This window comes from Podarcis pityusensis (assembly GCF_964106645.2).
Source record: "Podarcis pityusensis genome assembly, chromosome: 1".
Classification (NCBI taxonomy): domain Eukaryota; kingdom Metazoa; phylum Chordata; class Lepidosauria; order Squamata; family Lacertidae; genus Podarcis; species Podarcis pityusensis.
In genome coordinates, this window is record NC_138028.1 from 8,466,768 (window position 1) to 8,480,237 (window position 13,470).

Consider the following 13,470-nt stretch of genomic DNA (forward strand, 5'->3'; position numbering starts at 1 on the left):
CACCCGCCCCGGAACACCTGTCGCATCGGACTCAGGTATGACCGCGCACTTTCGGGCGAGCGCGGCGAGCGAGGTTGAATGGAAGCTCCTCCCCGCCGCTCCATTCATTCCTTCCAGTCTGTGCGTGGAACCCTGTGACGCCACACACGCCCCTGCCTGCCTGCCGACGCTGGTTGGCTGCTGCTAGGCAGCGGGCGGGGAGAGAGGAGGAGCGTTGCCTAGGCGACGGTAGGGCCCGCTCACGATACACAGCCCGGCCTGGCTTCAGCCAGCATCTCTCTGGGCTCCAGGTAGGTTGAGCGGCCGCCAGGGAGGAGGAGTGGGTTACCTGCCGTTGCTAGGCAACTGCCTTGCGCCTCCTTCCTCCCCCATATCTGGCACCCCGCCCGAGAGAGGGAAGGGACTGACCTCGCTGTTACCCTCTTTCTATTTCCCCTTCCCATGGGGTAGCTGCGTTGTACATCCTCTTCCTTGCCCTATGCAAAGAGGGGTTGCTTCTCCACACAACTTAGGAGAGCATGCATGAAGTCTCTTACCCCGGATTAGTTACCCCGCTTTAGCCCACTGTTTCTTTTTCAAAAAACACACACAGAAACTGAGGTGCTTCAGCACAGTCCTGGCCATTGTGGGTTTACTGGCTTGTTTTGCTTTTGCTGCGCTGCAAATTTTCTGTTTTCTTTATGTGTTGTGAACTTCCGATGAAGGGCAGCGTACAGATGTAATAAATCAGTAAAACAAACTTTAAAATGTCTACTCGGAGGCAAGCCCTATTGATTTCAGTGGAGGTTACTCCCGGGTAAGTGGGGTTAGGATTGCAGCTGTTGTAGAAAAGAAGGTGGACATTTTTGCTGCACTTTGGGGGGGAAGGTTTTGTTTTTTTTTAGTGTCCCCTGAAACCAGATTTCCACACCTGCGTCCATATCTCATTTTATTTCTCTTGCTGCCTTTTCCGTGGTTGCAACCGTGCTCAAGGTGGCTTACACGGCGCAAAAAGCTTTACATAAATACAAAAGTAAGTAGTAATAAACAATGAATAAAACACATCAAAAAGCACACAACCAAATGGAACCATTTCCATGTAAATCGTAACAGATTTAAAAATAAAGGTACAAAAAGAGAAAAACCCACATCAAAAAGTACATAAGGCAGGGAGCAGGTTTTTCAGGATTCGCAGCCAAGATGGGATTTAGTTTGCTGCTTAAAAGAATTTGTAATGGCCTTATAAAATATAAAACAAAACCCTCAGGTTTGAGGTGGCTGGAAGGAGGCGGAAGGGGACAGAATGACTGGAGATTGTGACCTGTGTCAGTGATTGTAAGTGTGGAATCATAATATATTGTTAAGGAATGCTCCTTTGTTTTGGATTGTTTAATGGGAGTTCTTTTGGAATATTGTTGTTTTAAAGTTCTTCCCAGGTTTGCCATATACTGCAAATTTTAGCATTATTAATAATAGTGATAACATCCAGCCTTTTGGGTGTGTCACTGTTGTTTCTGTATTGCAGATTTCTTTGTTGGGGTGGGCAAGGGAAAATAGTTGTGTGCCTGAGGTCACCAGGTGATTTTGTGTGGGACATTTCAGTGAGGAATTTTGCATCTCACATCCTTGGACGCTGTACTATGTGTGTCACAGGATCTTCGAATCCACTGGAAGCAAACTGGAAGGAAATATAGGGCCTTCTCTGTGGCAGCTCCTAAACTGTGCAAGTCCCTCCCCAAAGAGGTATGTCTGACACCTTAGAGTCAGAGAATTGTGGAACTGAAAGGGAGCCCAAGGGTAATCTAGTCCAACTCCCTGTGTTTGAATTCGCTCCTGGTTTTCATTAAATCTTTATTTATTCTTATGTTGCTTTTTGTTCGCCATGGTCCCCAAAGTTGTGAATACTTGGAATATAATGATAAAACAGTAAAACACAATGCAAATAATCAAAATCTCCATCTATGTGCACACACATATAAATATTTAACAGTGAGGAGGATACACATAATAGCCTTGTTAACGGGAAAAACTGTATGAAAAAGTTTGATCATCAAAATTCAGCAATGGAAGAGACAGGTACATTTTATGAGGTGAAGAATTCCAGAGATTGGGGGTTGCTATGGAGTCCTGCGTATTCATTTATTTTAACTATTGTTTATACGGCTTAATATTTAAAAAAATGGAGGGGGGAGCATGTGCTTTAAATGTATGGTGCATATGTGACCTTAGACTGAGGAAACAGAATAGGACAGAAAGGTTAACACCGCCCCCTCCTACCTCTGCCTGATCCAATTTGAGTGGCCCTGCAGCTCTTTCCAACTAAATGTAGAAATACCAGGAGATTCAGTGGAAATGGTTCATCTGTTTGGTGCTTGCAGGAAGCTGGCCCAGCTTCCTCTGCCCCAGAGGCTCCTCTCTCCAGATGTAAATAGGAGTGGTGTGGCAATATATACTACATGGTCCTTCTGCTCCCCATCCTCGCCCTATACCACCTTCACCACCCCGGGAATGGGAAAGCTGGGAATCAACTCTCCACATGAACAGAGCTCCCTGCATGTAGAAAGGTAGCTGCTTGGTTCTCTCTGACACTTGTAGGATGCCTGGAGATCATGCCCCATGTGCACTCGGGTGAAGCAGAACCACAGGACTTGTGGAAGTTTGAGCCGCAACCGTTCCGTTCCCTTCCCAGTTATTCTTCCACACTGATTCCCCGCTGTCTTTGAATCACAGGATCTGAAACTGGAGCTGAGAACATATGAACTGGCGCAAAATCGGATGGGACAGGAGGGAAGGGGAGATTCTCCCCCTTATCCCCACTTTTGTGTTATCTAAGGAAACAGGCATTCCCAAACCTAAAATACATAATTTTTCTCTTGGTTCTGTAGCCTGTTTCATGTGGGCCTATCAAGGTGATGGCTCTGGAAGTTAACATTGTTGAACACTGTCTTTCCCATTTATTCTGACATTTATGTGTCTGGTTTGTCAGCAGATAATTATTTTGCTGTTCTCTTGTCTGGATCCTGTGCTATGACCATTAAGCTGCAATGCTCAGAAGATGATCCAAAGTGATAATCAAAACCAGATTCCTTCCGATGAAATAGTTAAAGAGCTGGTAACTCTTTGATTTATTATTGTAATTGATTGTATAGTTGATCGTATTTTATTTGACTGTGTTTCTTTTCTGAATATGATTGAGGTCCAGGGTACTTTGACCTTCGTCTAAGAAACATGAGAAGTGCCCTTTTGGCTCAAACTAAAACTTCCTGATACAGGGCTGCCTTCAGATGTCTTCTAAAAGTTGTATGGTTCTTTATCTCCATTTAAAATTGTATCTTAACCCGTATTTTAACTGTTTTTTTCTTTTTCTATTATGTTTTATTGTAATTTTATTGGTGTTAGCTGCCCTGAGCCTGGTTCTGGCTGGGGAGGGAGGGGTATAAATAAAAATTATTATTATTATTATTATTATTATTATTATTATTAAACATAGCCAATGACATCAATGACACATTTTGGCATGTGCTTGACTTCTCCTTCTCATCAAGAAGGAGGTCAATAACAGTGGTTGTGTCTCTCTCTTTTCTTCCAGTGTACCTGTAATGGACTGTCTTATGACAGAATTGACCTAGAGGGATCTTCGGTGAGGAGCCTGGAGATGTTTTTCTCTGGCTACTCCAGAATAGTAGGCCTGTCGCATTTCCCCAATTTAACAAGGCTAGTTCTCGTCAGACAGGCCATCCAAGAGATTTCTGACCTGCAGTACTGCCTGGTACTTAAAGAGCTATGGGTGGCCGAATGCTGCTTGACAGTAAGTGGGCTTAATAGGCTTTTATTTTAGCCTTTAATTTTCCAGTGGGCAAGGAAGGGTGGATGGACCCTTGACCAACTGGCTTTCCTCTCATTTTGAAGTCCAGGAGTGTGTGCAGGGGGTGGGCTGAGGGGGTGAAAGGGGTAAGGGAACTGAGTTTCCTGTAAAAGAGCACGTCTGATTGGCTGGCTGGAACATCTTTTGTGGGCCTGCAATTGATGGGATTTCCCCAGACAAGGTAATTTTACTCAAGCGTGCACTTTTCTCCCTTTTTCGGCTGGTGCTTAAAACTGACACACGCTCCCTTCTTTTCAGAAGATCGATGGTTTGCAAAGATGTGCTTTGTTGCAAAAGCTTTACCTCTATTGCAACAGGATTTCAACTATTGAGAATCTGGAGAAGCTAACAAAGCTGGAAGTTGTTTGGCTTAATGGGAACCAGATTAGAGAAATAGAGGTGAGCCTGGGGTTTTGTTTGTTTGTTTTGGCCATTCATTCCTGTCTGACTCTTCTGGTTGGGGCAGGACAATTTGTGCATGTTATCACAGTGATGCCACAAGCACCTTCGAACAGGTGTCCTTGAGAGCCAGTGCAGTGGAATATTTAGAGTTTGGACCAGGGCCAGGGAGACCAGCGTTCAAATCCCCACTTGGCTATGAAGCTCACTGAGTGACCTTGGGCCAGTCACTGCCTCTAGTCCTACCTCACAGGGTTGTAAGGATTAAATGAGGAAGGAGGGAACCCCGCACACTAGGGCTGGGCGATACCTGGCTTTCAACATCACAATATACCACCAGCTGAACATCATGATATATCGATATATCACAATGTCTGAAATAAGGATGGAATTACCATATTTTTCGCTCTATAGGATGCACCAGACCATAGGACGCACCTTGTTTTAGAGGGGGAGAACAAGGGAAAAAAATTCTCCCCCTCTTTGCTCAGCGCCCCTTCAGCAAAGCAGCAGGAGAAACGGAGCCCCTTCCATTTCTCCTCCTGCTTGGCTGAAGGGGCGCTGCACAGCTCTCCCTCTCTGCTGAAGCCGGGAGAGTCTTGCTCTCCCGGCTTCAGCAAAAACAACGCGAAGCCTCCGGAGCGCAGCGGAAACTCGCGCTGCGCTCCCACTGCGCTTCGGAGGCTTTGCGTTGCTATCGCTGAAGCCAAGGAGCCTGCATTCGCTCTATAGGACGAACACACTTCCCCTTAATTTTTGGAGGGGATAAAGTGTGTCCTATAGAGCAAAAAATACGGTACATAAAGGCGAAGAGCAGGGCTGGGCTATACGTGCTTTTCAACTTCGCGATAGATCACCAGCTAAACATCGTGATATACTGATAAATCACAATGTCTGATATAAGGATGGAGCTCTGTAGAGGCTTTGGTTGGCTTCACGGTTTCCCCCACATTGTGATATTTGCATAGCACACCTACCGACTTGCCCACACCATATATTTCCAGGTCAAAAATTATGAAACTAATATCACGATATGGACTTCAAACCGGTTTTGGACAATATATTGAGAAATCACCCAGCCCTAATGCAAACCATCTTGAGCTCCTTGGACGAAAAGAAGGGATATAAATCCAATAAATTAAATTAATTAGTACAGGGATGGCCCAGCCAACATTCATCTCCTGTGTCCTGTTTGCCTAGGTAGTGTTGAGAAGCTTAATTTCAATTGTAGGTGTGCTAAATGATCTGGAACTTGCTGAGCAAAGCATGTGACAGCTGCATATGGTCCCTGCATAGCAATGCAATCTTGGCTAGACACAGTTGAAACCACTGAGCCTCTTGGGCTTGCCAATCAGAAGGTCGGCGGTTTGAATCCCCGTGACGGGGTGAGCTCCCGTTGCTTGGTCCCAGCTCCTGTAAACCTAGCAGTTCGAAAGCACACCAAAAGTGCAACTAGCTAAATAGGTACTGCTCTGGCGGGAAGGTAAACGGTGTTTCCGTGCGCTGCTCTGGTCTTGGTGTTCCGTTGCACCAGAAGCGGTTTAGTCCTGCTGGCTACAGGACCCAGAAAGCTGCCTGTGGACAAACACCGGCTCCCTCGGCCTGAAAGCAAGATGAGTTCTGCAACCGCATAGTCGCCTTTGACTGGACTTAACCATCCAGGGGTCCTTTACCTTTGCTTCTGGGTAGACATATATACGATTGTGCCGTTCAGCTGATTTTTTTAAAATTGGCATTCTGTCTTTCCAGAGAACCCAGTGAACCCAGTTCAGTAGCAGGGGCAGACTATGGGCCTATAACTGAGGATTCTCACACCCAGGAATCTTTTAAGGAAAGCCATTAGACCAAATTTAAGCCCAAGAAACTGCCCAAGATTGTTGAGCACTAGTGAAGAGGTAGAGAACCACCTAAACTCTTTGTTTTCCCTCTGAAAGTTGTTATCAAAGAGTTATGTGGCACCGTAAAGACCTAAGAGATTTGTTATCGATAAGCGGTTCTGGGCTGGAGCCCACTTGCTAGTTTTCGAAGTGCCACAGAATGTATTTATCACAGCATATTAGATGTGCAGTTTGGTCTTAACATTTCCAAAAGCGTTTGTTCTTCTAACGTAAGTTGGCACATGTCATGTCTGAAGAACTAAACTTGATTGATTAAAAACCTCATCATTCTGTGATCAGCACTGTCACCCGACAGGAATAACCCTGCATTTATTAAAGCTTTGAGGTATTCCGTGACCCTGAAGTCTGTTCCTTACAAATGTTTACAGGGGCTGAGTACGCTGCAAAAATTGAAGGATGTCAATCTCGCAGGGAATTTAATTGGCAAGATTGGTAGGTGATGCTTTTAAAATGTCGAGTCACGTTTCTGCACAGCTGAAAGTGTAGAGGACAAGTCTTGGGGAGGGAACGTGGGCCGTTTTCTAAATGATACTGGGGGAGAAGAGGAAAACTGCTGTGCTCTAGAGCCATTGAGGCAAAGGCAAGAAGAGACTGGGGACTCTCCAAAGCCCACTCAGCAGTTTCTGCACCGACATTTGATGCTAAGACTAAAGATGGAATGCATGTGCCTTTCTTTGTGGGGCAAGGTTCCTGTGGGAATGTTCAGGGATGCAGGAGAGGATATATTGTCTGATTATATCCTTATGCAACTTGTGTTAACAAGTTCCCCAATTTCAGCAGAGTAACACATTCCCCTTTATTTTAAGCTTTGCAACGGCAGCGTTTGCTCAGGCTCGCTAAAGCCTCTATAATAACTATTCTGGTATTTTCCCCTTATTCCCTCATAAAATAGAAGAGACGACACAGTCTTTTACAAAAGTATAAATAAAAAGAGTTTACTCACATTCTGTTCACAATCAGATCCAAGAAGGCAGACTTAGCTTAATGAAGTAAAATACACTTGGAATCTATCTCTTAAGAAGGCAGTCCCTTTGTCCTCTCTTGGCTGGAAGTCACATGCAGAGGAAGTCTGTCCCAGCCCAGAAGGAAACAGGAAGTTTACCTGCTGGCTGGACAAACATCCCTCCCCATGTGTAAACATGTTCATTCTCGGAATGTTGTACTTGACTGCTCTTGTGTTTCACATCCCACAGTTCCAGACCCTCCCGGGAAGTGGAATAAAGACACATGAAACAGTATTTTAGGTTAATGGACAGAAAAGGCCACAACTTTATTGGTTACAGAATGTGAGTGGTATTGGCTTAGGCATTGGAAACCACAAGACTATGTCTGACTCCTGCCCATCTGCAGGAGTGTTGAAAGAGTTGACCATCTGAAGGCGGAGCCCTGCCGATGCACATCAACTAGGAACTCCCCCAGGGTCACCACTAGGGGTCGTGCCATGGCCCTAGGCCCCCCCCCCCCCCCGTCTGGGGCTTTGGACGGGACCACGCCCCTCAGATTCCTTTAACGGAATACCCTTGAAATAGGAGGGGTGAGTGATGGCCACTACCTCCCCTCCCCTTCAGCCTAATACCCCAATGCCTGACCGCCAAACCTGACAAAAGTTGTGACGAATTGCTACGAGGTAGGCGAAAAACCAAATGGCCAGTGCCAATTTGCCAAGTGGGAAAAATTCCTGCCAGGCCCCTGTTAAAAAACAGGCGACCAACCGAAGTCCATAGCGAGGTCAGGAGATAAAGAGCCTAACCTAAGGGAGGGGCGGGGGGAGAACTGACCGAGCAGGGAGAAAAGGAACATGTCCTCGGCCGTGGGCACTTTAAATAACCCGCGCCACGCCCCCGGACCGTTTGGATTGGACAGCCTTGGGTTGAAGCGGCTGAAGACCAACCAATGGGGCAGGGGCTATCGTGCCCCATGCGCGTGGGGAGGGCTTGCTCCCAGCCCGTAACGTCATCTCCCCAGGGATGGGAAATGGCTTTTGTTTTAGTGTATATGGTCTTTAAAGGGCTCTGCGTAATATTCTTCTGAATTCTTCTTACCAAACATTGCTGGACTCCTGTCTCTCATCGGCTCTAGTCAAATTGGCCAGATGATGGGAGTTTTAGTTCAACAACACCCAAGTCCCTACCCCTGCCTTAGAAGAATGTGAAGCTGGCGCATTCTCCGTCCCAGCGGAAATAATGTGAGGGATGTTGTTTCTCAAACTGGATATGAAAAGAAAGTTGCATGCTTCACACTCCTTCTGCTTTGCACCTGTCGGGGCTTCGGAAGTGTCTGTGGGTTGTTCTGCCCTGGTCTTGGTGGCCCCTTGAAGACTCACAACTGCCTTATGACATAAGACATTTTATGGATGAGAGTCCACTTTATGTGGCAATATGGTGTGATCCTCGGCTGCAGGTACTGAGGAGTGCACTTAAATGCACCCTGTGAACCGCCCTGAGACCTGCAGGTATAGGGTGGTATATGAATTCAATAAATAAATGAATCAAATAAAAAAACACATCCAATGTAGAGGATTCTGGTCCACGAAAGCTTTATGTAATAATTTGTGAGTCTTTAATCTGCAATAAGGGACGCGGGTGGCGCTGTGGGTTAAACCACAGAGCCTAGGACTTGCCGATCAGAAGGTCAGCGGTTCGAATCCCTGTGACAGGGTGAGCTCCCGTTGCTCGGGCCCTTCTCCTGCCAACCTAGCAGTTTGAAAGCACGTCAAAGTGCAAGCAGATAAATAGGTACCACTCCAGCGGGAAGGTCAACAGCGTTTCCGTGCTCTGCTCTGGTTCACCAGAAGCGGCTTAGTCATGCTGGCCACATGACCCGGAAGCTGTACGCCGGCTCCCTCGGCCACTAAAGTGAGATGAGCGCCGCAACCCCAGAGTCGGTCACGACTGGACCTAATGGTCAGGGGTCCCTTTACCTTTACCTAATCTGCAACAAGACTCATTTGCCATGCGGCAACATGGGCAAACACAGCTACTCTTCCCGGCGCAGGATGCGGGAGTCGCACATACATCAGGCATGCACCTGATACCAAAGTGGCCTGAATATAAGCTGCACCTGCAAATAAACTGCACCTTTAAAATTCAAGGCTTATTTCCCAGCACTACAACCCCAAGCCGGTGCCAGGGGAGGCTTGGGAGCAGCGGGCAGGCGGTGCGCCACTGCCCCACGCTCCCAGGCTGCTTCCTTGAGAAGTGGAGAGCCGCGCAGTAAGGTCATGCAGTAAGGTTGCAAATATAAGCAGCACTTTAACTTTTCAGGGCCCGAATTTGGAAAAAAGTGCAGCTTATATTCAGGCCAATATGACAGGTATTGTTCCAGTGCATCGGCACAGGCCTTTCCGTAGGGCAGATCCACACCCTACAGCTAAAGTGCCTCTCTTCTCCCAAAGAATCCTGGGAACTGTAGTTCCACGCTCACGAAGCTACAGTGCCCAGCATCCTTGACAGACTACAATTCCCAGGATTCTTTGGGGGAAGCCATTGGTGTGGCATGTGCTTTAAATGGATGGTGTTGATCTGCCCATATTACAATTGGCTGAGAGTCCTTGGAATGCAGCTAGGAAGAGAGTGCAGGAACAGGAACAATCCCTGTCACGCGTGATTTTCTTCTTCTTCTTTTTTAGGATATCGCTTGGATCCCAGTGCAAATATAGAAAAATTAAATCTGTCTGGCAACCGAATATCATCCTTTAAGGTCTGTGCTGGATTCTGGCTGCCAGGGCTTATGGTGCTCAGGCTAAATCCCTGCCTACTTACTTTATTTATTTATGTACTGCATGTATGGCATTTCTGTCCAGCCCCTTCCTCCCGAAAGAGCCCAGGGCAGCAAACATCAACATGTTAAAAAAATAAAATTTAAACTAAAAAATAAGATTTAAACTAAAAAATAAAATTTAAACTAAAAAATAAAATCTAAACTAAAATCAAAAGATATTTTAGCCATTAAAAAAAATAATCTACAAATATTTTGAGTACCTAAAAACATTTAAAGGCAATCGGGTACCATCAAGGTTGCTAATATTAAGTTTGCCACGGCCACTATAAAACTACCCTGCACTCCATAAAACTTAGGGAACAAGCTGTACTACCAAAATGATTAAAGTTTTAAATGACAATTTTAGGTTATATTTTAGTGATCAAGATTTAATATATATTTTTAACTGCTGCTATATCTGAATTGTCCCTGTTATACCCAATTACAATTGAATGTATTCCTGTTGTGTTTTATGATTTTCCTGATATTGTAAGTGAGCTGGAACTGGTCTGTGACCGTAATAATAAAATTCATTCATACCCTGCCCTGAGGTCTCACCTGTGGCTCCTAGAAGCTGTCAGCATGCGATGGCAACCACACCCCAGGAAATGTCTCCAACTGGCTGCCTAACCAAGGTGAGGGGAGCTGATGGATCTCAAACCCTTGGTGAATTAGGGATTTCCCCTACATGTGAAGACAGGCTCAGGCGGATTGAGCAGACAAGACCAATAGCGGGTCCATCGGTCAAGAAGGCAGTTTCTGCACGTGCTGTAGAGGGAAGTGAGGGGCAGGTGGGGCTCGTCCACCTGGGAAGGGAGCCCATCTAGGAGAAGGGAAACTCTGATCCTAAAATGCCGCTGCCTTGTGAGACACCTTCGAGAGAAGATAGGGCTAAAACGTAAACATTACGCAAATCCAGAGTGAAGTCCCCAAGACGGTTGGATGGCGCCTTGTACTTCTGCAGCCAAGGTGGGTGTCAAATATCTTGCTCTGCTTTCCTTTGGACCACCTCAGCCAGGCCTTGTCACCTGAGTAGCCCAGGACCTCCATACACTTCCCAGGCATGTGTCCAGGGTGTGTCACTTCGCTGCTGCTAACGCAGAGGTTTGACTTCACCCCTGGAGATGTACTCCATTGTCTCTCGAGACAGATGGATGCCAGTAATAATAATAATAATAATTAATAATAATTTATTACTTATACCCCACCCATCTGGCTGGGTTTCCCCAGCCATTCTGGGCGGTTTCCAACAAGAAATAAAAAATACATTAAAACATCAGTCATTACAAACTTCCCTAAACAGGGCTGCCTTCAGATGTCTTCTAAATGTCAGATAGTTGTTTATTTCTTTGACATCTGGTGGGAGGGTGTTCCACAGGGCAGGCGCCACCACCGAGAAGGCCCTCTGCCTGGTTCCCTATAACTTGGCTTCTCGCAGGGAGGGAACCATCAGAAGGCCCTCGGTGCTGGACCTCAGTGTCAGGACCTTTTCCTCCAGAAGCATTTTATTTTAAAAATCCAATTTAAAATTTAAAAAATCTAATTTTATTGATTTATTTTTTAAAAAAAACATTTATTTTTATCCACCTTGATGCTGAAGGTCCCCCCCCCCATACTCTTTCCCCTTCAAGATTTCTCTGGCAGATAAAACACAGGGGGCGAGATCCAACTCATTGTGACAAAGTGCAAAGACTTCTCTTCCCTCCTGCGACGCCCTATGCACCACCACCACTGAGCAGATTTTGTGGGGCTGGAAGCGTGAGATGGCGTGAGAAGCAGATTTCTGTCGTGCGAGTGAGTCGACGTGCTTGGATCTCGCCCAGAATATGGGATGCGCTAGGAGGCATACAATCTTTTTGTCCCCGCTTTTCTCAACAGGAAGTAACCAATTTGGCCAGGCTGCCTCGTTTAGTCGATCTCTGCCTGAACGACCCCCAGTACGACCCCAATCCGGTTTGCCTTCTTTGCAATTACGCGACGCACGTCCTGTATCACATCCCTCAGCTCCAGAGGCTCGACACGTACGATGTATCTTCCAAACAAATCAAGGAGCTGGCAGAGGTCAGTGGAGACTTCCTCATGTCTTTATTAGACATAGGATCACCTGGTTGGCATGTCCGACAGTAATACATCTGTGTGATTTGGGGAGGGGGGAGTTTGCTTTGATTCACAACGATAGGCCTTCTAAAATTCAGCTCTTCCAGTATGACCAGTGGCATCAGAGCAGGATTTTGAGGTGGAGCTCCAGGACCAGTGTGGTATAGTGGTTAAGAGCAGTAGTCTCGTAATCTGGTGAATCGGGTTCACGTCTCTGTTCCTCCACATGCAGCTGCTGGGTGACCTTGGGCCAGTCACACTTCTCTGAAGTCTCTCAGCCTCACTCACCTCACAGAGTGTTTGTTGCGGGGAAGGAAGGAAAAGGAGAATGTTAGCCGCTTTGAGACTCCTTAGGGTAGTGATAAAGCGGGATATCAAATCCAAACTCCTCCTCCTCTTCTTCTAACCAAAACGAGCTGGAGGGACCTCAAACACAGCTGGGCTAGCCTGCCACATCTGGAAGTAATAATGGCCTTGGTCCTGTATACCTGAAGGAGCGTCTCCACCCCCATCGTTCAGCCTGGACACTGAGGTCCAGCGCCGAGGGCCTTCTGGCAGTTCCCTCATTGCGAGAAGTGAGGTTACAGGGAACCAGGCAGAGGGCCTTCTCAATGGTGGTGCCCGCCCTGTGGAACGCCCTCCCAGCCAATGTCAAGGCAATAAACAAATACTTTACTTTTAAAAGACAACTGAAGGTGGCCCTGTTTAGGGAAGTTTTTAATATCTAATGATGTATTGTTTTTAACACTCGATTGAGAGCTGCCCAGAGTGGCTGGGGAAACTCAGCCAGATGGGCGGGGTATAAATAATAAATTAATAATGCTGTCCTTTAAAGCCCTAAACGGCCTTGGTCCTGTATACCTGAAGGAGTGTCGCCACCCCCCATTGTTCTGTCTGGACAATGAGGACCAGCGCCGAGGGCCTTCTGGCTACCAGACTTATAGAAGACACCTGAAGGCAGCCCTGTTTAGGGAAGCTTTTAATGTTTAATAGACTATTGTATTTTGATATTCTGTTGGAAGCCACCCAGAGTGACTGGGGAAACCCAGCCAGATGGGCGAGGTCTAAATAAATTATTTTTATTTTAATTTTTATTATTTATTATTTATTATCTTGGTTGCAATGGGTGGTTTTTGTGACATTGTGCAATGACTGTTCCCTCCACATTCCCCCCGTTTGGTTTCCCTTTTATCTTTCAAAGACCATGGTGATGAAAAAGGTCATGTTCTACAACATGCGCATCAAGAGCGCCCAGCGGCAGCTTAATGAGGAGCTCGAGAAGCTAAAAGAGAGGAAGCACAAGCTGCAGAAGCTTCCGGAAGACCGCATAAAGCATTTCAGCTACAACATCAAGAACGTAAGCACGGCCCTTGGCAGCGTCAGCCAAGTGCGTTTGGGTTGGGCCCTGCTTCTGGGACTGGCGGTTTTAGTTGCAGGGAGCTTGGATTTTAGGTGTGCTCACATTGCCGCCTT

General features: G+C 46.4%; 1 protein-coding gene across 2 annotated transcripts in view; it reads left to right on the forward strand.

Moving 5' to 3' along the window:
- The first annotated feature begins 232 nt into the window (after positions 1-232).
- Positions 233-13,470, forward strand: part of LRRC9 (leucine rich repeat containing 9) — a 71,590-nt gene continuing 58,352 nt past the window's right edge. The window contains exons 1-9 of one of the 2 annotated variants that reach the window (XM_081006079.1): positions 233-290; positions 1,633-1,721; positions 2,996-3,091; positions 3,569-3,787; positions 4,103-4,243; positions 6,510-6,573; positions 9,770-9,840; positions 11,779-11,961; positions 13,199-13,354. In XM_081006079.1, the coding sequence (XP_080862205.1) occupies positions 3,035-3,091; positions 3,569-3,787; positions 4,103-4,243; positions 6,510-6,573; positions 9,770-9,840; positions 11,779-11,961; positions 13,199-13,354 (891 nt within the window). In that variant the 5' untranslated portion in view covers positions 233-290; positions 1,633-1,721; positions 2,996-3,034. The remainder of the gene's footprint in view (positions 291-1,632; positions 1,722-2,995; positions 3,092-3,568; positions 3,788-4,102; positions 4,244-6,509; positions 6,574-9,769; positions 9,841-11,778; positions 11,962-13,198; positions 13,355-13,470) is intronic. The other variant, XM_081006080.1, reaches the window with a different exon arrangement.